Genomic DNA, 27,896 nt, shown 5'->3' with positions numbered 1-27,896 from the left:
ACTCGTGGTTTACTGAGGCTCATTGTTTCAGAGGGATTTCAGTCCACTATAGAAGGCACGTGATGGTGGTCTGTGGTGGAAGTTCACATGGCATGGACCAGGAAGCAAAAAATGACAGAAACCCGTGGTAGATATGACTTTCTAAGTCTCACTCCAAGTAACCTACTTTAGCCAGTGTCTTAGTCAGGGTTTCTATTCCAGCACAAACATCATGACCAAGAAGCAAGTTGGGGAGGAAAGGGTTTATTCAGCTTATGTTTCCACATTGCTGTTCATCACCAAAGAAAGTCAGGACTGGAACTCAAGCAGGTCAGGAAGCAGGAGCTGATGCAGAGGCCATTGAGGGGTGTTACTTACTGGCTTGCTTCCCTTGGCTTGCTCAGCTTGCTCTCTTATAGAACCAAGACTACCAGCCCAGGGATGGCACCACCCACAATGGGCCCTTCCCCCTTGATCACTAATTGGGAAAATGCCTTACAGCTGGATCTCATGGAGGCATTGCCTCAAGGGAGGCTCCTTTCTCTGTGGTAACTCCAGCTTGTGTCAAATTGACACACAAAACCAGCCAGTACAGCCAGGCAGACCCTGGGTCCACCACCTTCAAAATAGCACCACAGGCTGGAGACCAACTGTGAGCCTTTGGAGACATGTCAGTTCAAACCCTATCAACTGGAAACCACATTATGGAGGCCATGAAGACTTAACATAGTGAGCATTGAGAAACCACACGGAAGCAAGCCGATTAAAGGATGTTTAGGAAGACTGGTGCAATGAGGCTAGAAAGAACAGAGCAAAGGCCAGGAGAAGCCAGAAGTGGGGAGTAGCTTAGTAACTTAGATCTCACTTCTACATACCCAGGACCAGGAACTGGATCCATAACCGTCCCAGTAAGTCTTGCCACCTATAAAATTTACCCCCAAAGAGTCACCCTGCCCAACATTTGTGCTTAATTTAAGCTCATATATAAGCTTTGTAGTGATGTGAAACCCAAGCTGTTTCATTTCTGTGGTCTTAGCTGTAATTGGAATTGGGGCAAATATTATACAGAACCCTAACATTGTTGGTCTGAATGACTGACAGAAATAAAACCTCACCGTTGGTTTTTGACTGTCTGTATTAAGGTAGCTACATACACCCACTGTGCTTGGAGATCCCTGCAAATTACTATGAACCTTATAAGGTCTCTCATCACTCTCTCCTGGATTTAATACACCTCCTGTATAGACTACAGAGTATCTCCCAAAAAGCAGTCAGTGGTACCTCCTTACCAGAGAGGCAGCAGTATGTTAATGTGAGGAAAGCTTTAGCCTCATAGTGGGGGGAACTAAAATCTTGGCTTCTCACTGACTCTGGTCTAATAAATAGTTTATCATTGTGAAATAAGATGTATTCAGGATACCTGCATTGCAAGTGTTCAGATGCTGTAACAGCCTTTCACGAGCCTCTTGATGTTACAGACAGATATGAGGATCTGCACTGTCCCCTATATCTCATGTGTTGAAGGCCTACGCATCACCATGTAGACTGTTATAAAATCATAGACGTATTAGAAGATGAGTCCTAGTGGGAAGAGATTACATCATTAGACTGTGGTGTTGCAGGGCTTTACTGGAAAGTATATTCCAGGCAAATTTTAGATGATAATAACTTAGCTGTATTGATGATAGACAAAATCTACTTTTAGTCAACAACAAAAATACCCAGTTTCCAGCTGAGGTAAATGGAGCAAGCACAGTAACCCTATCTTCCCATTAAAAAGCACTGCAAAACATGGCCGAAATGTATGCAAAAGACGCTTGAGAGGCAAGTGCACTGGGAAGGAGCACTGTAGCTGCTGAAGCACTCAGTTTCCCTCCTGTGTTCCCTAACCTGCCTCACCACAGCTGAACCCAGAAGACCATATTGTGCAGACAGAACTCTGAGAGAAGCCATCAGAGGGCACTGCACATGCTGGGACTCTAAGCAGACCCTAGACCAACAGTGCACAGAAAGCAGATGGAATCTTCCGTCCTGCGCCTGACCGGTTCAAATGTTGATGAGGGGGCAAAGAAGAAGGGGAAGGGAGAGAAGACAGGTGAGAGGGAGGGAGGGGGAGAGAGCAGAGGACAGAGGACCATTGTTATCACTAGGGTTTAAATAAGCCCCAGAGCATTGTGATCAGAATACCCAGGACACAGTTCTTATTCAGCAGTCAAAAATAAAAAACCTGGAAAATCTTGAACCACTTGGAAAAAGCAACAATAATGACAGAAAAGGCATAAACGCATGAATCATCTTTCAAAGGCCTTAAAACTGTTCCTCTAAAATGCTAAAATATACATATGCATATTATATATGTGTTTATAGATAGTGAACATTCTTGAAATAAATACTAAAATAGAAAAACCTCTGCAAAGAAGTAGAAGATGTAAAGAAAAACAAAGTAGAAATTTTTAAACAGAAAATATTGTTGCTCAAATCATGAAGCTCAAGGGATGGATGGATGCAAAAGCTGAGGGCAGGTGACAGGGGCAAGAGTCAAGAAATGCAAGCATGTATTGTAGGAGCTGTGGAGTCTGGGTGGCACAGAAAGGCGTTAAAACCAGGGGAGCTGCAAAATCGTTATAAAGGGCCTCTGAGTTATGTCTCTGGGCCCCCAAATACCAACAGTGTGGCCCCCTCAAAATTATTTAATATGAAATTTGTTTTTATTTTTTGTCATTGTTGTTTTTCCTGCATGCATGTCTGTGTCAGAATGTCAAAAGCCCTGGAACTGGAGATGCAGACAGTTGTGAGCTGCCATGTGGGTGCTGGGAATTGAACCCAGGTCCTCTGAAAGAGCAGCCAGTGCTCTTCACTGCTGAGCCATCTCTCCAGCCCTCAAAATTACTTAATAATGTCTTAAGAGCTCCAAATATGTTTAAAGTTATAAACTCACAGCCTCAAGAAGCTGAACAACCAACCCTAAGTGGAATAAATCCATAAAGCCCACACCCATGTCACATTGCCAACTAGCCATAGAAAACCAAAGTGGGAGAAGAGCAAGCAGGCAAAAATGCTTGAATTGTGTACCGGGGGAACACAGTCTGGATGAATAGAGGTGTGTGCTCAGAAACCACAGGAGCTAGGAGGCAGGCAAGCACAGCTAAAATGCTAACAGAGATGAACCATCAACCTAGAATTCAGCATCCCCCAAAAGCCTCCATCACGAGTGGGTGTAAATAAATGTACTCAAAGACAAAGGGAAGCCAAGACACTGGATAAGAATGTGTCTGTTGAGGGAAGTGGTTCAGACAGAAGGGAAGGGTGCCAAGTACAAACCCAGGCAAGAGGATGGAATGAGCCTAGCTTAGCAGAATGGCAAATGTCTGGACAAGTGCACTGTCCTGCTTTGGAGTTCTCAAAAACATATTTTTGGACTGAAAGTAAAAATTGTCATATTTTACAGTTTTCGGTGTAGGTAGATAAGAAGAATGAGACAGGTTTATCTAGTGTACAAGGACGCATGGGGGACCTGTGAAGCACTGGTTTACAGTAGACTATGAAACATTAGGCACATGTTCTGGTGTGTCTCCCACCTGTAATCCTCAAACTTGGAAAACTGGGGCAGGAGGATTGCTACAAATTCTGTTGAAGCCAGCATGGGCTACAGTATAAGACAGTCTCAAACAATAAGACCAAAAAATATATATTTTGTAAACCTCAAAGAAAAGAAAGCTATGAAGGGAATAATGTAAAATTTTCAGTAAATACATGCAGTGACTAGAAAGATGCTGAGGAGCTCTGGTGTGAGTATCTTTGGCCAGTCTCTCTATTTCCCTACCTCTCCGGCTCTGGTAGCCATAACATCATGCGGGTTTTCTGATTCAACATATGAAAAGCCCTGGAGAATGTGTCTGTTTCTTGTTTCATTTAGTGTAAGATCTGCCAGCCTTACCCATGTTGGTACAGATGCCAGGATTTCCTTTTCATTTTTCTCTGTGTATGTGTGCATATGGTGTGTATCTGTGCATATGGTGTGTGTGTGTGTGTGTGTGTGTGTGTGTGTGTGTGTGTGTGTGTGTGTGTGTGTGTGATGGGTGTGGGGTGGAGGAAAGAGAACATGCCTTGTGCATGGAAGTCAGAGGACAGCTCTGGGTGTTGGTCCTCACCCTGCCCCTTGTTGTGAGGCTGTGTCTGTGGTTTTGTGCTGCCTTCACTGGGCTACCTAGCCTGCAGGCTTCTGGGGATCTGCCCGCCTCTACCCTCACCCCAAACTTCCCAGAAGGCCTGCCACTTTACCCATTTTGTATGTCTATTCTGGGGATTTGACTGTAGGTCCTTGGATTTGTACAGCACGTATTCTGCCCTCTGAGTCATCTCCCCAGCACAGAGTTCTCCTTCCTAAACTTAAATATTCCTTCATTTCTAGCCTGTCATCCATTAGCAGACACTTAGGCTGTCTCTATATCTTAGCTATTGTGGGAAGTGCTGCAATGCAAGAGCACACATCTTTTTGAAGTGCTTTTCTTCCCCCACAGAAGAGGAATTTCCCAGAAGAGGGATTCAGTGTACTTTTTTTTTCAATTTCTAGAAATCTCAATACTGTCTTCCATAGACTGTACCAACTGTCATTCCTACAAACCATGTTCAAAGTCGCAGCTCCTCCACATCCTTGCCAACACTTGCCTTTTAGTCTTGGACAGCAAGGTCCCTAATGGGTGTGAAGTGACCTCACTGTGGTTTTGACATAGTGCGTGCCTTTCCTCATGTTGGATACCGTATGTCTTCTTTGGTGGGGGGAAGGTTTATTTGAGTCCTTTGCTAATTTTGATCAGGTTGTTTGGATTTTTATTATTAGGTTATATAAGTCCCTTATATTTTGAATATTGGCCCTTATTTTATTTTGTTGGTTGTTTCTTTTGCCATACAGAAGCTTTCTGTTTTGATGCAGTCTGTTTTGGTCTTCTGTTAGTACCTCAGGTTTGGGCATTGTCTTTAAATAATTATTTTCAAGACCAATGTAAAGCAGTCTTTCCCGTGTTCTCTTCTGTGACTTTCATTGTTTCAGGTCTTATGTTTTAGTCTTTAATCCATTTAAGTTGATTTTTGTGTATGATGCAAGAAGGGGCTCCCGTTTCTTACATGTAAATATACAGTTTTCCAAGCAGCATTTGTTGAAGAATCTCTCCTATCTCCACCGTGTATTCCCAGCACCTTGTCAGAAAACATTTGACCATATGCTCAGGTTTATTTCTGGGCTCTCTGTTCTGTTCTGTTGGGCTATGTGTGTATTTTTGTACCAGAACCACTTTGTTTTGGTCATTATAGCTTTGTAATGCAATCTAAAATCAGGAAACTGTGTGCCAGGTTCCTTATTTATCAAGATAATTTGGCAATTCAAGACCTTTTATAGTTCCATATGAATTTTAGATTGCCTTTTCTACTTATGTGAACAGTGTTGGGATTTTGATGAGGATTGCATTGAACTTTTATGTCACTCCATGTGATGAACACATATTAATCCTCTCAACGCATGGAAAAGGAATATTTCCCATTTATTTGTGTCTTCCTTCATGTCTTTCATCTCCATTTTGTAGATCTCATGGTTACAGTTACTATTTTATCCTTTTTGATGCTACTACATATTGGATTTTGTTTTTTCAGATAAGATGTCCTTAGCACAAAGAAACACAATTGATTTTTCTGCATGAATTTTATTTCCTAAAACTTTACTCAGCTTATTAATTCTAAAATTTTTTATAGACTCGGAAGTTTTTTACACATAGAATGGTGTCATTTCTTAGTGAATAACTTATGCCATTTCTCATCTGTTTTCTCTCTCTAAAAAACATTTATTTTTAAGTGTGTTGTGTGTGTGTGTGTGTGTGTGCATGCATGCCTGTAGGTGTGTGTGTGTGTGTGTGTGTGTGTGTGTGCATGCCTGTAGGTTTGTATGCATGGGTGCAGTTGCCCTCAAAGACCAAAAGTGTGCATCAGGACATTAGATCTCCTGGAACTCGAGTTCCATTTGATTGTGACCTGCTGGATGTGGGTGCTAGGAAGAACAGTGCAGGTTCTTGGCCACTGGGCATCTCTCCACCCCCTTGTCTGTTTCTCTTACTAGTGTTTCCCGTGTCCTGCTGCTTAGAAATAGGAAGAACTGCAGCCACGCCTCAGGCCAGTTCTCCTAGGAGAAGCTCCTCCTCGCTGAGTATAGCACTGGCCTCAGGATTTTCACACAGCTTTCCCTATGTTAAGGACATTTCTTTCTGTAGATTTTGTTGACAGTTTTGTTTTTAAATCATGTTGAACTTTGTTAAAGGATTTGTGTGCAATATTGAAGTGATTTTGAACCAGTATTGAATGGTCTTAACTTTCCATTCTTTTAATATTAATCTTGTGCATGAATAATTAGTTTATCAAATAATAATTATAAAAAATAAAAATAATTAGCTTATTGTACAAGGCAAACTATCGATGTTCTGTGAACAAAGGGCTAATTTGGGGTTAACATTGGTTACCAAACAGGGAGTGGGTTGCTATCACCTACAACTGTGGCTTATGTTTCTTACTGACATGGCAGTGTCTCAGGCCAGGCCTGGAGGAGACTCAGTAGTGTGAGTCAACGAACTGCCCTTCAGTGAAGTAGACTGCCTGCCTCTCTCTGAGGCCCCAGAGGCATGTTTACCAAAGGAAACTGTTGCTAATTGAGTAACCTTACCAAAAACTAGTTCTGGGGCCGACTTATCATGTCTAAGGACCATCGCTTTTTCCTAGGAGTGCAGGACTTTTTTTACAGTCCCGTTTAGATGTTTTCATCAGTCAAACAGCAGAGGAGACCAGCAGGAGCTGAGCTGTCCAGATCCCATCACAGTTGCTCATTCTCCTTAAAGACGGGGGTTTGCTTGTGGGTCTGCGTGTTGATCAGCATGAACTCATCCTGCCTTTGTCTAAAAAGCATTTGTGGAAACATTTGCTAGGTCAGCTGGCTGTCTAGATTTAAGACTTGATAAACACATCAAACCGTGCAATGCTCTAGTTAACTTGTATGTGTGTTCGTGTGTGTGTGTGAGTGTGCATGTGCGTGTGCGTGTGTGCACGTGCACACGTGTAGGTATAGCTATAGATGACTGCAGTCTGGTGGAGTGATCTAGGTCTTTCCAGGTCTATTGATGAAGTCAAGTCCCAGGAATGCCCTCACGCCTCCCCAGTGGCAGTTTGCCTCTCATCTTGCTTGGAGAGAAGTTGATCTGAGAGTTATCTGTGGAGCTAATGCAGCTTCAGATGAAGTGTCCACAGTGGCATGGACCTTCATAGCAACAGAAAACTCGAGGCTATGCTTTGGTCCATAAATTCCTGAGCAAAGGAATTAACTTGTTGGCCTGTGTCCTGAGAGGCCTGGGGTGAAGTTTGAGGACCACCAAAGTTGAGCATGCCTGTGGCAGGGACTATTATCCTTGGGAATCTATTGTCAGTATCCATTTGTCTCAGGGAGGGCTTATCACTTTAAATTCTCTCAGAAGACGAAGTCCCTAAGAGTATTATAGGGAATTAGTCCTGGTGGACATCACAGAGCTGAGTCCCAGAGAAAGAAACAGAGAAGCATGTGGTCTCTGTGAGCAGCAGCACCTCTGGCCTTCTCTTTGGGTCTCATAATGGTCATCATTCTATTCCAGGACGATTTTTATCTCTCCTGCCCCTCAGTGCAAGCACATTTTCTCTTTGTTGTGTTTTATCACCATTGCCAGCATTGGTGTAAATATCTCTATACCACATTCCAAACTAAGCCACCCAAGCAATGTTTTAGGAGAACCAGATTACTAAATTAGAACTGTCATCATCCTTTAGTAACTAGTACAGAAAGAAAATACCATTAGGGGTATCTTTTTAAAATTTATTTTGAAATCATTTTTTACAGTCCAGACTTTATCCCCCTCCTGATCCACCCTCTGACTGTTCCACATCCTATACCTCCTCCCTGCCCCAACTCCAAGAAGATGTCCCCCCACTCCCACCCCACCAGACCTCCACACTTTCTGGGTCCCGAAGTTTCTTGAGGGTTAAGTGCATCTTCTCTGACTGAGTCCAGACCTGGCAGTCCTCTGTTGTATATGTGTTGGGGGCCTCATATCAGCTGGTGTATGCTGCCTGTTTGGTGGTCCAGTGTCTGAGAGATCTCAGAGGTCCAGGTTAATTGAGACTGCTGGTCTTCCTATAGGGTCGCCCTCCTCCTCAGCTTCTTCCAGTTTTTCCCTAATTCAACCACAGGGGTCAGCAGCTTCTATCCATTGGGTATAAATATCTGCATCTGACTCTTTCAGCTGCTTGTTGGGCTTTTCAGAGAGCAGTCATGATAGGCCCCTTTGTGTGAGCACACCAAAGCATCAGTAATAGTATCAGGCCTTGGGGTCTCCCCTTGAGCTGGATCCCAATTTGGGCCTGTCGCTGGACCTGTTTTCTCCATTTTTGCCCCTGCACTCTTTTAGACCTCCAATGGCCTGACATTTTCTCTCATCCTCAACGCTTCTCTTCACTTTTCCTTTTTTTTTTTTTTTTTTTTTTTTTTTTTTTTAGAGCTGAGGACTGGATGTGGGGCCTTTCCAGCACTTTGCAACTGAGCTAAACCCAGGTGCCAAGGCCTCATTTCTTAAAGGCTCTACCACCTCCCAACAGTCCCTTGTGCTGATTACAGCACTTAAGACCTGAGTCTTTAGTAGACACTCGAGATAAAAATTGTATCACTCCCTAGTGGGCATGCATCCGATTCTTGGGCCTTTCTGAGCTTTTGAAAACGCTTCTAGAGCAGCAAGTTTCCAACCCCATGATGTGGTTTTTTTCTGAGACTCTTACTTCAGGTTTGAACCATTTACAAATAGAAAGTTAAGCCTTACACTGCTTTCTTTTTTATTTACCCCCCAGATAACAAGTTTGCTAAAGTTTTCTTTTTTATAATCTAATTTTTGTTTTATGTATATGTGCTTTTCCTGTGCCTTTTCTGAACCACACGCATGCATTGCCAGAGAAGGCAGAAGACGGCATCAGATCCCCTAAAACTGGAGTCACAGTGAGCCAGCCAGGGTGCTGGGAATAGAACCTGGGTCCTCTGGAAGAGCAGCTAATGTGCTTAAACATCTCGCCATCTCTCCACCCCCCCATAAAAACTTTTACAATATCATTTTACTTCATCTTTACTGCATTTGCAATTCAAAGTCATTTTTGTTCCTATTACTCTCACAGAACGATTCAAATAATTATATGGATGAGATCTATTTCATGGATACATCAAACTCTTATGTAGAGAGACTGGCTTGAGAGCCTGATTCAGGCCCAGAGTCTGAGAAATGAAAGATTCTACAATTTCCAAATACTTGATGCCAACCTGTTTGAGTGCCTAAATCCCATAACATTTTTATCAAGAAAAAAATTATTTCTTATTACCATAATTTTATCTGTTTAGTGAAATTTTTTCCATGCAGAATAATATTTATTGAGGGGCTAGTAACTGCTAGTCTCTTTACAATTATGTATTGTTTCAGTTCTCAAAATATATTACAAAAGTAAGTTCTTAGGGCTGGAGAGATAGCGCAGTGGTTAAGAGTGCACACTGCTCTTACAGAGGACCCAACTTGGATTGCCAACACCCCGTCAGGAGGCTCAGCACTACCTGTCACTCCTGTCCCAGGGGACCTGATGTCTCTGACTTCTATTGACACTGCACTCATGTATACACACCCTTACACACATACACATAATTTTGTAAGTAAGTTCTTCTCTCTGATTATATTTATTATACAAATAGTGGGATTAAGTCTAGACTTCAAGTCCAAATTGGTTCAATTTCAAAGTTAAATAATTTTTTAAAATATGTCACTACTAGGGGCCGGCTGGGTCATCTTAGTGGATAAAGTGCTTATTGATAAGTTTGAAGAGTTTAATCCACAGAATTCAGGTAGAAGCCGGGCAGGCTTGATGGTTCTCAGTAATCCCAGCACCTTGGAGAAGAGACAAGGGGTTCTGCTGGGCAAGCTGGATAACTAGACTAGCAGGAATTGGTATGCTCTGTGTTCAGTGAGGGACCCTGCCTCAGTAAACTGGTGGAAAGCAGGCACCTGATATCAACTTCAGGTCTTTACATGCAAGCACATACATGTGAAAACATACATGCATGCACACCACACACACATAAACATATATGTACACATACACATATATATATATATGGAGGGGGAGATATCAGCAAAGGCTATCCTCTTCTACGTATGAGCAATGTCCATTGCTGTTGTGTCATGTGACTCTTCTTTGCCCCCTGAACTAAAAGACCTGGCTGGTTCTTTTCCTTCTCATTGCTAAGCAGGTGCCTTTGGTTTTCTCTTTAGTGCTGGGAATGGAACCTAAGGCCTTGCTTCATGCCAGGCAGGTGTTCTGTCACAAGCCACACCTGAGTCCTCAGTCCTTGCTGCCATCATCCTTCATAGCTGTCACATTGCACAGGCAAACTTCTCCATACATTCTACACAACATAGATAAGATCACACTGCAGACAGCCATGTATCTGTACAAACCATACATGAAGCTAGGCCATGAGATCACACACCTTTGGCAGAGTTTCAGGTCTCTGTATCTATGCCAGCACACGGACACGTACTTACCTTTTCATGGTTTGTATCTGTGTGCTAGACAGTGACCTGTTAGTCTGACTTCCTGGCCAATGAGTGACACTATTTCATGCGGATATATTGGCATGGTTGCCATGGTTCGTAAACATCACAGCTGGGCAGAACAACTGATTGCTTTTCTCTCTTGGCAGCTGGCATACCACCTTCAGATACCCTGAGAGCTGGTCCTCAGGGAGGGGGCTCCAAGGTCCATTCCATCTTCCTTCTTCCCAGTCCTGCATCCTAAGTCCTGCATCTTCAGCAACAAGTCCTGAAGCAGCCAAGGACAACAGTGGTAGCAATAGTCCCTTGTACTCCTCTGACTTCAAAGGGAGGTTTCCTGTGCTTGGCACTGGGGTAGGGGTGATGGTTAAGTAGTCTATGGCTCTTGTGAGGACCATAATATAATATGTATTTTAAGCGACTCTGAGATAATATGTTTACTCAAGGCTCTTTCAAAGATCCTTCTACCCTCCCAACTCTCTGTATTGTCTTCTTCCCTATCCTTCTTAGCCTCCCCTTCCTTCACTTCCTCCCTCACAGCACCTGAGTTCTACTTACTCTCCCTCCAGTACTCTTCCTCCACTTCCCATGCTGTTGGGACCTTTTCCACTTGCCTGGTTTATATGAGTACTCCACATTATCTGCTCACACCTATAGATGAAGACCAAGAATCCAAAATTAAGAGAATAAGCTGCATGTGTCTTTCTGGATCCAGATTAGACCCAGAAAAAAAAAAAACCTGCTTAACAAGACTTTAAAAAAAAAAACATATTATTAAGTAATTTGGCTTTGACACTTGAGAGTGCATTGTGCCAAGTGCTGAATAATAAGTGTGTGGTAAGTGATGGTTATAATAGTAAATATCACTTGTAGTAGGAAGTCGAGTGTACTCTAGAGCCCTGCTAATGATCAGCCTGGACACCTCTACAACCACCTGAGAGGGCATCCCTGTGCTGGGGCATTTGTCAACTGAACATCTTCTGTCTACTTCAGCTCCTCCACTGTGACTCTGTACTGACGTCATGCTACACATTTACACAACCTACTGCTCTGTGTGGCTCACACACATGCTTTTCCATGGGAAGCACTAAAAATGCCATGCAGAATATGCTCTTGCTGCAGGCCGTGAAGACAAAAGCTTTCAACAGCAAGGTGCTAATCCTTATCCCAGCCCTGGAAACTTGGTTTCAGTTGTAAAAAAAAAAAATCGAATTTGCCCTTCAGTTAAAATTCGCTCTAACTTTTTTTTTTTTTTTTTTTTTTTTTTTTTTTTTTTATGGAGGACATGTTTGCTTTTGAAAAGCATGTTTTACAGACACTGAGTTTCAATGGAAAGAGCTTCTGGGATGATGTTGAACTAGTCAAGGGGCAGGTATATTGGTTTCACATAGATATATTTCCTGACCATCTATAGATTGCCTTCTTGGAAAATCTTTTTCCAACCTTGTAATGTCTTTATAGCTTTGATGTTGAGGTGTGTTTCTTGTATGCAGCAGACAGATGGATCTTGTTTTAGCATCCATTCTGTTAAGCTTAGTCTTTTTATTGGGGACTTTAGTCCATTGATATTGAGAGATCTCCATTATCAATGATTGCTAATTCCCTTTGTCATTGTTGTTGTTGTTGTTGTTGGTGGTGGTGGTGGTGGTGGTGGTGGTGGTGGTGTGTGTGTGTGTGTGTGTGTGTGTGTGTTGTCCTTCTTTGGGTTTGCTGGTATGAGATTATTTATTGCCTATGTTTTTGTGGGTGTAGTTAACATCCTTGTCTTGGAGTCTTTCTTCTAGTACCTCCTATAAGGCTGGATTTGTGGATAGATATTGTTTAAATTTAACTTTTTCACAGAATATCTTGTTTTCTCCACCTGTGGTGATTTAAAGTTTGCTGGGTGTAGTAATCTGGACTGGCATCTATGGTCTCTTAAAGGTAGCCCCACATCTGTCTAAGCCTTTCTAGCTTTTATAGTTTCCATTTAGAAGTTGGGTGTAATTCTAGTAGCTCTGCCTTTATATGTCACTTGGCCTTTTTCTCTCACAGCTTTTAATATTCTTTCTCTGTTCTGTGAATTTAGTACTTTGATCATTATGTGGCAGGGGATTTTCATTTCTGGTTCAACCTATTTGGTGTTCTATAAGCTTCTTGTACCTTTCTAAGCATGTCCTTCTTTAGGTTAGAAAACTTTTCTTCTATGATTTTGTTAAAAATATTTTCTAGACCTTCGAGCTGGGGATATTCCTATTATTATTCTTAGGTTTGGTCTTTTCATAGTGTACCTGATTTTCTGGGTATTTTGTGTCCAGAATACTTAGATTTAGTATTTTGTTTGACCAATGTATCTATTTCTTCTATTGTGTCTTTAATACCTGAAATTCTCTCTGCCATGTCCTATATTATGTGGGTGATGCTTTCTTCTGTAGTTTCTGTTTCTTTACCTAGATTTTCCATTTCCAGAATTCCCTCAGTTTCTGTTTTATTTATTGCTTCTATTTCCATTTTCAGGTCTTCAACAGTTTTGTTCATTTCCTTCAACTGTCTGTCTGGTCGTCCCCCCCCCCCCCCTTGGCGTTTTTAATAGTCTTCAAAGAATTTATTGATTTCCTCAAATCTTTTGATTGTCTTTTCCTTGATTTCTTTAAGGGATTCATTTATTTCCTCTTGAAGGACCTTTATCATCTTCATAAAGCTGTTTTAAGGTTGTTTTCTTGTGCTTCATCTGTGCTAGAACATTCATGGCTTGCTGCAGTGGAATGCTGGGCTCTATTAAAACATAACATACTGCCCTGGCTGTTTTTGATTATGTTCTTACGCTGACATTTGGGCATCTGGATTTGGAGTGATTATAGGTCGAGGTGCCAATTTCTGGGTTTATCTTTGTTGAATGGATGTTTTCTTTCTTGGTTTCTATTTCCTCTCTGGTCTTCTGACTGGAGTGGCCTGGGGTTTGGGATTCTGGTCTGGCCTCTCTAGATTACCCTCTTAACATAAAGATAGAGATATGGCCAGCTTCTTTGAGAGACTGCACTGTTTGTGTGGCTACTTGTGTATTTTATCAGCTGTACTATGCTATGATTGGTGTGTTGTGTTTTCCTAGAAAGCATAAACTAATCTAAATAGTCTGTACAGGTATACTGACCAACCATGCAGGTGCTGAAACTGCCTGGTGTTCAAGTTGACTTTCTTCTTAAGGGCTTCCTCACGCCTGTGTTTTGGGAAATGTGGTAGTGATGGTGCTGTGTGCTAGAGGGAACCACTTGGACTTCCTGGAAAAGACCAAATAAGGGTGCTGCCTACAACTGTGTATAGCCCTGCCAGGATAGTTGGCCAACACAAATGACATGTTTGTCTATGGGCTTTTTTAGTTTTTCTTGGGTTTTACATATTTTTAGTCTTACTGGTCTTTTGTTTTTTGGGGGGTTTTTTGTTTGTTTGTTTGTTTGGTTGGTTTTTTTTTTTTTTTTTTGGTTCTGGCGTTTGCTTTTGTGTTTCTGCAGTTTGTTTTTGAGACAGAGGGGGAGCATAAAGTTGGGTGGGTAGGGAGGTGTGGAGGATCTGAGAGAAGTTGAAGGAGAAAAAAAAAACGATCAAAATTTTAATAGAACAATTCTCAAAGAAAAAAAGAAGAAAACTTAGTCATGAGCTCCTACTAAGATGCCCTGGGGTTTTCTCTGTGCAGAAGCACATGCTGGGGAAGATAAAAAGTAGCCATGTTTTAAAATCACACACTAGTGATTATGCTTTTTGAATAATATATGCTTGCTCCAGAAATGAAGGCACATATTCATATGTATGTTTTGGATTTCCATCAAGTAGATACTATGAAAAGTCAAATTGAGTTCAGAATCCACTTCAACATCACGGAATGTATAAAGTGAGTAGAGGTCGCCTACAGAGGCCTTCACTGCCCACAGGGCAGCCCTGCCCACCATGCATCCCATATGTCACTGTATCCTGAACCCCAGAAAGCTCTCCCAGGCACATGTCCCTGGGAGCCTGTTCCTCTGCCTCTCCTGCGGCTTGTGTGACTGTACTCCTCCTGTCACTTACATAGGGGAAAGAGCTTCTCGTTTACCCCCGTGTCTCTTACCTAAGTGCTGGCTTTATATGGCTAATAGTTAGTAAACATTTGTTTGCCAAATTAATTTTCCCATCTCTGCATCCTGTCCTATTCTTTCTTCATGTAAAGCTCTGCTTTATAAAAGCCACAGTAAAGGTCTCATGGCAATTTTTTAAATAGAGGCTTTTGATTTCCTTGTAGAGGGAGATTGCCAATGTCAACTCTTCCTGAACTGCTAATGCCGCAAACCATTGTTGCCTTGCTGAAAATATAACAGCATCGTCTGAGCCTGGCTCAGCTTGAATGCCATTAAAGAGAAATGAAGGGAAGAGTTACATAAAAGGTCCACGTTATTACTGTAAATGCATCCGAAAGATTGCTTTAGTGGCGAATTATTTTATGAGAGTACCAAGCTTCACGGTAACAAGACTTTGTCTTTTCTTTTGACAATTTATTTTTTAAATGCAATTGTAATGTGAATTACCAAGGCTGTGTTTTAAAATGGCATGTGTCTGGCTTCTACACTTGGCAGATACCTGTCAGAAGGTCTGAACGGAGCTAAGAGCCTGATAGCAGGGAGTTTCCAGTTCTGGATCATAGGATTGAACTTTGGAAACACAGACATTGTGAGACTGTCCCTACAAGTGGCATATGCTCAGAGTATTTACTAACCCTGTTCAGCATTAGCCAGCCCTGGGCTGGTATAGAAGAGACCAGGATGAGTCCAGTATGTCTACTCATAGCTAGCTCTGAGCATTCCATTATTTGGTCCAAGTGTCCTGACAAGTGATCCAACGCTAGCCTGGTTCTACTCTGATTTACATGAGTTTTCATTGCTTAAAATGACATGCCTTACACACAGGCTGGATGGGGTAACACATGCTTTATTGTTGTCAGAGGGTCAAATAGGTTATCCTCAGTGCCTATTGCTCTGAGAACAAAGCCCTGCATGAAGTGCTTCAGTGACCAAGAAGCTCTCAGCTGGGGTGAATGGTTCACCATTGCATGTACGTAGTTACAAAGTGTTTCCAGCTAAGCATAAAAAACATGTTAACCCTAACCATCTGGCATCCTTAGCAGTTCGAAGAAGACCAGACCTTGCATGTGGCCACTTGACTGCAACTTAGCTGCAGCAGATTCTGTCACTAATGCCCTAAAGGTTCACAAAGAGCCTGTATCTATATTTCTTTGTGTAACCCCAACACTCTGCTTAATGTGTGCAACCTCCCAGAAGACTCTGGGTATCTTAGGGACAAAACACAGAAACCAGATGCATGGTGTCTGATACAAATATGAAGTGGGCACAGGAAATTTTAGATTGTTCAAAGCTAATTAGAAGTTTAAAATGGTTTTGAGGGCTGGACATGGTTAAGAACACTAGAGTTTCGTTCCTATCACCCACTTCAGTCAACTCACAGACTGCTTTTAACTCTGGCTGCAGGGGATCTGATGTCCTCTTCTGACATACACAAACATAAAAACACACATATACATAAATAAAAGATAAAGATAAATCTTTTATAAATGCTTCTGATTCGGGATGTTAGGAAGCTTCTCCAGGGAGCAGTGCCCATGACACTGCTGAGAATAGGCCAGAGTGGTCCCAGGAGAGTGCCAGCTCATCTCTGATGCCTCCCTGTACTTGCAGGAAAGCATCCATGGGTTATGCTATTTCACAGTACTTTTAGGGGGAAGAGGTAACAAAATGTTAAAAAAAAAAAACTGTCAACTGGGAAAATCTGTTGAAAACAAAACAAAAACCCTAAAGTTGTCTAATGTGCCAATTATGTCATGCACACGGAAGGCCAGCCATACTGCTACACGTGAACCCTGTGCCCCCAGTACTTGAGAGGCAGGAGCAGGCAGATCACTGTGAGTTCAAAGCCAGCCTGGTGCACATAAAGAGACCAGGGCTACAAAGTCAGACCCTGCCTCAAAAGAAAACAATAACAACAGCAACAAAAATACACTCTGTCATTTTGAATAAAGCACGTTGTCTTTCTTCAGTTAGTTTAACCTAATTCATGTTTTTTTACTCCAGTCTTCCATCATCTGAGGTTTCCTGTATAAAGAAGCAAGTAATACAAGGACTACTCTATAGAGATCATTTTACTTAGACACAAAGTAAATAGACCAAGATTCTTAGAACCTTTCTTTCTTTTTTTTTTTTAAACAAAAATATTCAAGCTGGAGGTCTTCAAGGTTAAGAACACTTTTTTCTTGCAGAAGACCAGATTTTGGTCCCCTGTACACAACCCTCTGTAACTCCAGTTCCAGTGGAGCTGATGCCCTCTTCTGACTTCTGTACATGTGGGGTACAGACATCCATATATATAAAACAAAATAAATATATTAAAAATAATAAATTCAAAATCCATGAGGGTAGGATTCTTGTTTTAGTATTTTTAATAAATGTGTGTGTGTGTGTCCGCGCGCAAACGTGTGTGCATACATATGTGTGTCACTGCACACATGTGGAAGACAACTTTCAGGAGTTGGTTCTCGCTTTTCACTCTGAGTCAAGGTCTCCCTTCTTGTTTCTCTCCTGCACTGCACACTCCAGGCAGCATGGCTTGTGAGATTCCAGGCATTCTTCTGCTTTTGCCTCCCACTCCCCTATAGGAGTCCTGGAATTGTAGATATGTGCCACCGGATCCAGCTAGGACTCAAACTGAGGTCATCCTGTGTGCAAACTTGGGTCAGCTGATGTTCAAATCTAATGCTTTTACTGCTGAGCCATCTCTCCAACTCTGGTCTTTTTTCTTCAAATTATCTAGTAAATTCTGTCCAGCCCTATTTAAAAGAAAAACACCATACTTGGCACCTCAGGAAATACACCAGGCCTTGTGGAACTTCTGTCTTGTGCCGCCTTTGCTTTTGAGGTGGGATATATTTGATTGATGGGTCTTTGTAGAGGCATCGGTAGGAGTTTGGTCTGTATCCTGTTAGGTAGTCCTACCCCAATCAGGAGAGGTTAATCCTCCTGGTAAGCAGGCAAGCCTGGGGAGAAGACTCAGCTACAGTCTCTGCGGAACACGGTCTGCTTCTAAAGCTGCCCTTCATTGAGCATGGAGTTCTTTGGACTCAGAACTTGCCTCATTTTAGGTAGTCATCAGCAAGCAGGTGACCTAGGAATAGAGTGAGGAGACGACCATTCATGTGTCCACCTCAGTCTTATTGAAGGAAGTACTGGAGGTTCTGTCCTCAGGGAGCCTGCAGGCCAACCTAATGGGGAAGAGAAGGAAGGGGAGGGGGAAAGGAGGGGGGAAGGAGAGAAAGAGAGAGAGAGAGAGAGAGAGAGAGAGAGAGAGAGAGAGAGAGAGAGAGAGAGGAAACCTTGATTTCTGTTCAAAGGAAAAAGTCTTATTCTGTATTGAGACAGGAATGACTTTTTGAGAAAATATAGGCAAACTAGGCCTTAAAGGTTCAGGAGTATGTCAAGCTGGGGAGGTGGTGTCAGAGAACACAGCCTATGAAAGGGTCAGAGAGAAAGATCTTGGCTATATGGGGAACTGTTGAGCAGGAGAGAAAAGAAAGCCAGGAATGTTAGGAGGGCAGGACCTGGATTATCTAGAAAGGAATCAATATGGAAATAGGTAGTCTACAGAACTCGTGACTTAGGAAGATACAGAGGACACTGTTATCATTCATTTGGGGCAGTTGTGGTCTTTACCGTTCATCTCCTAAACTTTCTCAGAGTCACTGTCCCTGCCTCAAATGAGCTGTTCTCATTTAGGGACCCAACGCAGACCTTTGGAGGCCCTGCAGTACACACTGGCACAATGTGGGAAGAGACACAGAAAGATGAGCTCAGGGTCTGAAAAGCCCTGGTGTGGATAGAAACACTGCTGCCCAGTGCTGACTGGACACAGACAGTCTAAGCTTGCTACAGTCTGACGGGATGAGACTTTCAACTGCCGCTTAAGTGGCACCAGCAGCTCCGTCCCAGAGCTTTCTGAGTTCTTTCTTTCTTTTTTCTCCTTTTTCTTGATTGCATCCTTCTAGAACTATCTGGATGTCCCTGCAGTTTTACTTGGAAGGGACAGAACAGTTCCGATTTGTGGGTTTTTCTCTCCAAAATCAAGCTCTAACACATGAAACTTGGGCTTTCTTTCTGCCTTTTTTCCCCTGGGATTTTGGGGTTTGGGGGAGTGGGTCGTGGTATTCTGTTTGGGTAGTAAGTAAAATGCATTCTCAGTCTGGTGAGAAATATGTGGGACCATCAACCTAAGCGCTATGAAGCCAAGGCAGGCTTGCTGTTGGCTAGCAATGCCTAACATATATTATCCAGGATTTGGTAAGAGACAGATAAGAACTTTTTAACTGAAAATACCCAAGGGCCCTTGTGTTGGGCTCTGGAAACTGACAAGCTGATGATTTTAAGGCTTTAAACTTGAAACCTAGAATTCTAAGTATCTATGGGGGAATGGGAGAGCTGACAACCTGCGTGAGAGTGAAGCAAATTGCAGCATTTGTAGGCAGAGGCTCAGGTCGTGAGTCAGAAGGGAGCCTGGGGACTCAGAGCGGTGGGCTACTTTTTCTCCAAGAAGCTGAGGCGTTCTAGAACCATCTTCCCCACAGCTCTTACAGCTCAAATGCTATGGCCAGGTAAGTGCTCTGTGGGATCAGAGAGAGCTGCCTGATGCCTCATGCCTGATTGTTTTTGGATTTTTGAGAAAGTCTTACTCTGTAGCCCTGGCTGGATTGCTACTCACTGTATAGTCTGGACTGGCCGTGTGCCCAGGCTAGGTTCAAATTCAGGACCGTCCTTCTGCCATAGCTTCCCAAGTGCTGGGATTACAGGCATGCACTACCACAACTTGTCGATGGCTTTTGACCTGATTCTCTCTACCCAGATTCAAAAGAAATGTCTATGAGCATTTGACCCTAAACCAGCAACAATTCAATAATTCAGTTACACATTCAATATAGGGCAAATGTCAACAATTTCCAAAAACACTTGTGTATGTAAAACCCCACATACATGGAAGAGTTAGATCAGTGGCTTTCAAACATGAAAGAAAATAGCCATCATCAGAGTCCCAGGTGCATGTGTGTCATGATGCCATCCACAAGAGGAACTAAATAAAAGAAAGTTCCCTCGGTGATACCCACGAGTGCTCAGAGGCCCTGGCTTTCTCCCTTTCTTTGTTATTATCTAAGTCATGTGCTTCTTGCCACATTTTGTAAAATTGGTGCTATCATTCTTAGCTTACAGGTGAGAATGAGTGAGGCTTAGAGAAGAATTAAATCAATCAACCTCATTTGGCTATCAAGAAGTGACACAAGAATGTGAACCGGGATCTGTTTCTGCAAGTCCACGTGCTTTCACCAAGGCACACGGGTGCCTCACCCCCCCCCCACAGTCATTCCCCACCCCCAAGTCTGGTTTAGCAAGGCAAGCAACTTTGGGATTTTGCCAGAACTGTTAGTGAAATCCCACTCCTGCTTTGGATCAAGCCCAGATCAGAGTAGAATAAGTCTGCCACCTTGAGGCAGGCCTGAAGGGGAAGGGTGTGCACGAGATTCATGGGCAACTGGGTGGCAAGTCCCTGTGCCTTCAGCCAGCTGTCTGCCGGGCTCTTTGTGGGAGGACAAGCTGCCTCCCACTCATCTCCAGAAATGAAAGAATCTATCATAGACCAACATCAGAAGAGGCCATCTTCATCTTTGTAGGAATAAAATAAAGAAAGAATAGGGAGATGTAATTGTCTTCCCCCTTCCACACCTGAATATTCTAGACATATATTTTGCATGTGGGGTGTATTTGGGTATGACCTATAAAGGTAATTTCTCTCCACTTGCTTGGTTTTGAGTAAGGGGAAGTCATGCTCAGAGATTCTGGTAGCGCATAAATGAAAGCCACGGCGCTGACTTATTGACATTCTGCAGCTATGCCGATCCCACCCTAGGCGTCCCCTCATCAAAAGGCTGTACTTGTAGAGCCAGCACTGACTTATTAATAAAGATCAGGCCTTTATTTGATTATTTATCTAATCAAGATTCATCTTCAGTCTAAGCTCATTAAGCCTGCTGCTAATGGAGTGTGCTTGAGGTGAAATTAACACTCGGTGACAAAGAGACTGAGTCCAGGCTTCAGGGACCAGGACAGAAACAGAGCACAGAGTGAGCTGGGGTGGCCCAGGGGTCGGGCAGAGCATGCGAAGTGTCTGTTCACCAATGAGAACGGGCACATTTCACAAGGTTAGTTTCGACTGTAGTAATTAAATACACTCAGTAGCAGCGCAAAGGTGACAAGAACTCTCATTATCTCAGACAGTCAAGACTTATAAGCACTCTGCTTGTGTCACACTGGGGCAACCTCTCTGAGAGGATTTAAGGTGGAACTCTGACTTAGAATCAAGGTGCTGGCACTTTACCTGCCTCAGCCTGACTCCTACTGACTTCAGTCTAGACTTTTTGCTTCACTCCCTGATCTAACTAGTTGCAACATACACCAGCCCTAAAGCATCTTACCTCTCAGAGAAGGGACTCGCCATCTTCTTACCTTGCAGGTCTCTGCTGCCACACACAAACCCTCTTCTACATGACTTCTTGGCTAGTTCCATTTTCCCTAAGGTGAAGAAGTATCCCACTACCACAGAGTCACATTGAGAGTGGTCCTGGCCATGAACACGAGAACTGTGCTAAGGCCGATGTGACCCTTTCTCCAAAACACAGCAGTGTAGATTCGGCTTCAAAGTAGCCTAAATTACTTCTCAGAGCAGATAGGAGAGAAGGCAGCCAAGCACATCCTGCGTAGATATCTTAATCTCTGGGTTCATGCTGAAAGAATTGGTCAAGTAACGTCAGTAAAGAGGTGGGGGGACCCCTCCAGTCTTTTTTCACCTTCAAAACCTGGCTTAAGACCCACTCATAGTAAATCATGCGGCTCCCATTGCACCCCTAAATTCATTGAGTAGTGTATGGCAGGCTCAACCAAAACCATGTGACCTTTGCCCTTCATGAGTTTACAGGACCAAGAACTGGACAGACAGGGAAGAGTGTCAGGGAGAGCGTGGGGAAGGGACATTTCATACTCATTCATTCATTCCAGACACATGATGTGGGAGGATCTGTGGGAGGAGCTGAAGGCAGGATCAGAGAAGAAGATGACGGAGCAGGTGATAATGAAGGTCTGCCTGATGAATTCAGTGAAGGACAGAGTCTAAGTAGCAGTGAGAAAGAGAGGCAAGGAGACCATGTGAAAAACTTCTCAGCAAATGGAATCTATAATGAAGGCCTTAAGTGTGTCTTAGTTTTCTCTATGTGACTGGTGTTTCTGATCACAGTGGATTGGAAAATCTTATGCAATTGGACTTCAAAGTCCTAACTCTGTACATATTTTATCTGCTCCTTATTTCCATTTGAAGTAGCCCTTAAGATGCCTGCCTGCCTGCCTGCCTGCCTTTCTATTTATTTACATATATGGCCCCTTTCACTCTGTTAACTTCTTGTTTGGAGACAGTGTTTCGTGATGTGGCCCTGGCTGACCTGGCACTTGCTATGTCAACTAGGCTAACCTTGAACTCACAGAGATCTTGCCTGCCTCTACCTCCCCAGTGCTGGGATTAAAGTCATGTGCCACCGTGTTCTGCCTTCACTTCATTAATTTCTCAAGAGCAGGAGCAATAGCCTTGTCAATCTTTCCAAACTCCTTGTCACTTGCCATTATCTTGCCATCAACGAGGAGTTAGTGAGCATCTGCTGAATAAAGCATGGTGTCCAGTAAGGAAGGGGCCCACACATCTCACTTCCCAGTCTTTCTGGTCTCCCTCTAATCCCAAACCTGAAATTTACCAAAGAGCCCTTCTTTTCACATGGAAAAGTATGCATGCAGTGAAGAAGCCAGCCTGCCATGATGAGTCACGGAAGAGAGAGTCCTTGACAGCTGCATGAGTGAACTCATTGCTCACAATGAGGCAGGTGTCTGAGTCATTCAACCAATATCCTTACTGGGAAGGGAATGCTCATTGTGTGAACCAACTTTGCAGGGTCTGCGAGGAATAAATCTTGCCTAAGCAGTAACAGGAAATGTGGCATTACAGTGACATTAAACTTGTCTTTGAAATAGGCAGCAAAAACAAGTCAAGGCCAGAAGCCGGTACTGCCCACAGCCCTAGAAGAGGAGAAGGGTGTCCATTGTGAGACTTCTGCTCCCAAACACCCCATTTCTGTGCTTCACTCTCTTAGGTGGAATTGGCTGTGTGGGCCGAGACAAGGGACAAGTTCGGAAATGCCTTGATGTGGTGGAGATCTACAACCCCGATGGGGACTTCTGGAGGGAAGGCCCGCCTATGCCGAGTCCCCTCCTCTCACTGCGAACCAATTCCACCAGTGCTGGCGCCGTGGACGGGAAGCTCTATGTCTGCGGTGGATTTCATGGAGCAGGTACTGGCCTAGCTGTAAATCTGTCATGGCCCTCTTGGCAGTGACTTTTACCTCCATTACCTGATAGGATGGTCAGTTTCCAGAGCAGTGAGGCACTGGCAAAAGTCTGGCTTTCGGAGCCCAGTGGCCTGGAGCAGTTCCCTACATTCTCTGGGGCTTCACCTCTATGAGATGACAAGGATTCTGTGGGATGAAGTTTGTAACGCATCTAGCCCATGGCAGCCACTCAGCCCATAGTAGTTGAGTATGGGGAGAAAAAAAAAAATAGGAAAGAGGGCAAATTGCTTTAGTAGGACTAAAAGAAGCATTTCTGAACAGGAGGGACGTGGGAGCAGAGGAATGACGGGAAGTGTTGGGTGTTATGCTTTCAGCTAGCAAATGACCCTGACACTGTCCGCTAGCATCCAGGGAAGTAAATTGCTTGAAAGCATTTCTAAGATGATGCCTAGTGTGTGTGCTTATTACTGAATGCACACATCCAATACCATCATTGCATTCTGCAGCATGGTGCAGGGAGGCTTTTAAGCATGCATGAATCTAGAGGCCAATGTCTCATTGGCTACATCAGTAAATAAAGCAGATGGATACCTTCATAGTAGACTAACTAGCTGATTCTGACCTCACCAACTAAGTGTTAGGCCAATATATACCTGTGAGACACACGCCCCAGAGCACTTACAATTTTGCATTTTGAAAGAAGTCAGATTTGCCTTCATTTTGTAAGCATTCAGTTTTAGGTAACTAATTTAAAGAATGAGGCTTTCTTTCTTTCTTTTTCCTTCTTTCTTTCTTTCTTTCTTTCTTTCTTTTTCTTTCTTTCTTTCTTTCTTTTTCTTTCTTTCTTTCTTTCTTTCTTTTTTGGTTTTTTGGGGTTTTTTGGTTTTTTTGGGTTTTTTTGGTTTTCAAGACAGGGTATCTCTGCATAGCCCTGGCTGTCCTGGAACTCATTCTGTAGACCAGGCTGGCCTTGAACTCAAAAATCTGCCTGTCTCTGCCTCCCAAGTGCTAAGATTAAAGGCGTGTGCCACCACTGCCCAGCTTTCTTTGTGAATTAGAAGAGACTTAATGGGTTAGGGAGTTGGCTTTGTTGGTAAACTACTTGCCTTGCAAGTATGGGGGCCTGAGTTCAATCCTTCAGAACCCGGGTAAAAAGCCAGAGATGGATGCGGTCGTTATTAGAGCTGGGTAGTGCATGCTCGGGCTGTGCTGCCTTCTTGCTTCCCTTCTGTGTGCTGCAAGGTTCCCGTGATCAAAGGCTTCGCTTTTTCTCCATTTGTCCTTCAAAGAACTTTCCCAAAAGGTCTTTATATGTCTTATTGCATTTTATTTAAAGTGTTCAGTATGTGTGGGTTCAATGGCTTGAGTGTGGAAGTCCAAGGGCAACTTTGGGGAGCTGGTTGTCTATGTGGGTCCTGGGGACTGGCACTTGAGGGAAACATACAAAGCAGAGCCATCCAGAAGAGCAGGGACTGCGCCAGTAGAAGTCGAAGTCAGAGAGATGCAAGCAAATGCTGTGCTGAAGGAGCAGGGTGGATGGATGGGGGAGAGAGTTCCTGCGAATTAAGATTTAGGCCAGAAATTGAGTCTACACTGGAAATGTGAGCAAAGATGTTTGAGGAAACTTCCAAGAAAGCAAAGTAAAGAAATAATTGTAAAATCAGAGGCAGAGAAATGAAGTCCAGGACGCCCAGTCTTGGAGTAGCAGGACCCCTGACAAAAAGAACAGAGAAAGTGGACGGGGTGTGTCATCCACAGCGTGAATGAATAAGAATCCCAGAACTGAAGTCCCTAGTCAAAAGGAAGCTACCAAATGCCCTGGGAAGCAGATAAAAGAGGTCAAATCAAAGCACATCACTGTGACATTAGAGACAAACAGAAGATCCTAAAACATTCTGAGGAAAGGAGAGTTTTATCCAAAGTACCAAGAGTCAGAGTTCCGAACTGTGATGGTGGAAGCCGAGGGAAGCGGAGCAAGTGTATTCAGAAGCTCTGCAGAGAACCATTGTCAACCTGCGCAGTTTGACCTGCGGGGCTTAGTCAAGACTGAGGGCATTCTCCTGACACGCAGTGTGTCAGTGTCTCTTCTGTGTCCTTTCTTAAAAACCAAGATATGTTTCAGCAAAACTGAATATGTAAACCAAGAATAGTAGATCGCAGAAAAAGGATTAAACTCCTTTTAAGCTCCTGAGAGGATGAGGTAGACCCCAGAAAATCAGCTGCTGTGCACCAAGCTGAGGAGTAGCAGTACCGAATGGAGCTGGCCGTGGGCAAGAGGGCGGGATCCAACATGGGTGCTAGGAGCTGAAATCTGGTATCTCTGCAAGAGCAGCAAGTGTTCCTAACTGCTGAGCAATCTCCCCAGCCCCTAACTCACAATGCTTTTAAATGTTTTAGACATCGAGAGCGGGGCAGTGGAAGCTATAAAAACATAAAAAAACAACACGAGTTCCTCCTTCCATATCCAGTGTCGCTTATTAATCCCAAAAATCACAGGAAAAAGACCAGTTCCACAATGTTGAGCCAAATTTGAAGCAGCTTTAATTAAATACTGGCCAGGATGATGGACTCTGACCACCTCTAGATTCCCAGGAAATGGTCATGAGTCATGTTTCATGCAGAGGCCGAAAAAGGCAAAACCTCATGGCCACCGAATTTCCTATCAGGTCCAATCAGGGACAAGCATACATGTTGACATATTTCCTGCCTACATCCCTCCCATCCACAACCAAGCAAGCTCTTTGGGTGTAAACAAACTTGTTTAGGAGAGCAAAAACATGTGGCTTCCACTTCTGTATTTGCCAGGTATTGGCAAAGCCTCTCAAGCTCCTGAGAGCAAAATTTTGTTGGCATCCACAATAGTGTCTGGATTTGGTGGTGGTTTATGGGATGGATCCCCAGGTGGGGCAGTCTCTGGATAGTCCTTCCTTCAGTCTCTGCTCTGAACTTTGTCTCTGGAGCAGGGGTAGGGGGAAGGGGAATAGGGGATTTTCGGAGAGGAAACTAGGAAAAGGGATAACATTTGAAATGTAAATAAAGAAAATATCTAATTTAAATAAATAAATAGATCTAAGGGCCAGAAAACCAAAACACCCATGATCCCCTCCTCGAACGTTCTAGAGTTTGTGATGTATACATGTATATGTGTGAAATGCCTGAGTGTTTATAGAAAACACCTATTTGTATGTTACTGTTAAATTTGCGGGGGGGAGGTCCCCTCTTTGCGTGTTTAGTGTTTTTAATAAAATAATTTTTTAAAACTAAAAAAAAAAAAAAACCAAACATGTGGCTTGCTATTTCTCAAGACCCACAGAGATAAATTCCAGGAATTTACCTGTCCTTGGGCAGTGAGGTTTACCACTTCACAGTAACATTCCCTCCACACCCTTGAGTTGTATCCTGAGCTAAATCCTTGACCTTGTGATTGGTACCTGTTTATATTGGGATCTAATAACCACCAGCTTAATGGTACCCAGATAGTAATTGTCATTTAGTTAAGGCATCAATGATGTAAGAGCCAACAGTAAGTACCAGAAACAAACAGAAGGTTCAAAGACTCTGATGGTTGACATCAGAGTTACTATCCAGAAATAGCCTGGAAATAGGTGGGGCACCAGTCGTTTATTTCATCTCAGGTCCCCTTTCCAAAGTGTGTTGTTGTTGTTGTTGAGGTATTATTATTATTATTATTATTATTATTATTATTATTATAGTATAGCCAGATTATAATCCTGAATGGTTTGTATAGAAACAATAATTTTCTCTTAAAGTCATATAACATTTCCTTGTTCTGCATAAAGCAGGCCAAGTGTCCTATCATATTGTAAAACTATCTTAGTTAATGAATCTCTCTAGTGGTCAATCTGAGCCCACTTTCCTGCTATGCCAATTAGTATGACACTACAGGTAGCTATTTTGTTCCCTATACCAGGGAGTTTCCTTTTGACAGCATTCCAGTCTGATGGGGACATTGGGTGATGTGTTCTCTTCTGCAACTACTTCTGGCTGAAACTAGGGCACTATTTCCAGGGCCCAGGAAGGCTGAAATTGTCAGAAACTGTCAGGGGAGTCAGGCAATGGTGTATTCACCACCCGTATCTGGGTAGCTGACCCAGCTGAAGGCACAGGGCACAATCACATCGGCTGGACTGGTTTGCCTTGGCTTTCAGTAAGTTCAGAGCTCAGCAGTTTACAGTCTACAGCTGATTCCTGGATGGTGTCTGTCAGCCAAGTGGGAAAGCTGCTGAGACGGATATAGACGGGGAACAAAAGATAAAGTTTAGGATCTTAAAGGAAAATCTTACCTTTGGAACTCTCAGGCTCACAGTCCTGCTAGATGGGGGAGGGTAGGAGTAACAAGAGACCTAGTAGATCTAGGAAAAAAAAAAAAACTAGACCTAATTTTTATATATGAAATGAGCTAACAACATAGCTGCAGCCTGGGTAGAAGGAGCTAGTTGCCTGTTGTTGACAAAGCCAGCCTAGCCATCAATGCCATCAGAGATCTGAGAAGACTACGTTATAGGAGGGAATGTGCTCCAAATGGCCTATGTATCAGTGAGAATGACAGAGACTAGTCCATTACCTAGACAGTCTTCCCAGGCTCCTGTGGTCTCCATGGCTTCGCTTTGTGGGCAGAGGTACCAGGGCAGCATCAATCTTTGGCACCAGACCCAGAAGGTGAGAGGCTTTCCTTTGTAGGAAGAACATCAAGGACTGATCTTACTTTGTCTAAGCAAAGTAGGGCAATCAACTCTACTGTCCTGCTTGTCTATGGTTTGGGCTGGGCCCTGGCTGCAGGCAAGGCAGTGTTTTTAAGTGATTAGTGTTACCACAAT

The 27,896-nt window shown here is 43.2% G+C and overlaps 1 protein-coding gene across 2 annotated transcripts in view; it reads left to right on the top strand.

Moving 5' to 3' along the window:
- Kbtbd12 (kelch repeat and BTB (POZ) domain containing 12) overlaps positions 1–27,896 on the top strand; it is an 82,613-nt gene that overhangs the window by 17,851 nt on the left and 36,866 nt on the right. For both annotated transcript variants that reach the window (XM_030255648.1, NM_001278671.2), the window contains exon 5: positions 22,864–23,061. In XM_030255648.1, the coding sequence (XP_030111508.1) occupies positions 22,864–23,061 (198 nt within the window). The remainder of the gene's footprint in view (positions 1–22,863; positions 23,062–27,896) is intronic.

Source organism: Mus musculus, chromosome 6 (genome assembly GCF_000001635.26).
Source record: "Mus musculus strain C57BL/6J chromosome 6, GRCm38.p6 C57BL/6J".
Classification (NCBI taxonomy): domain Eukaryota; kingdom Metazoa; phylum Chordata; class Mammalia; order Rodentia; family Muridae; genus Mus; species Mus musculus.
Note: the sequence above shows the minus strand (reverse complement) of the source record. Positions and strands in the feature narration are given on the sequence as shown.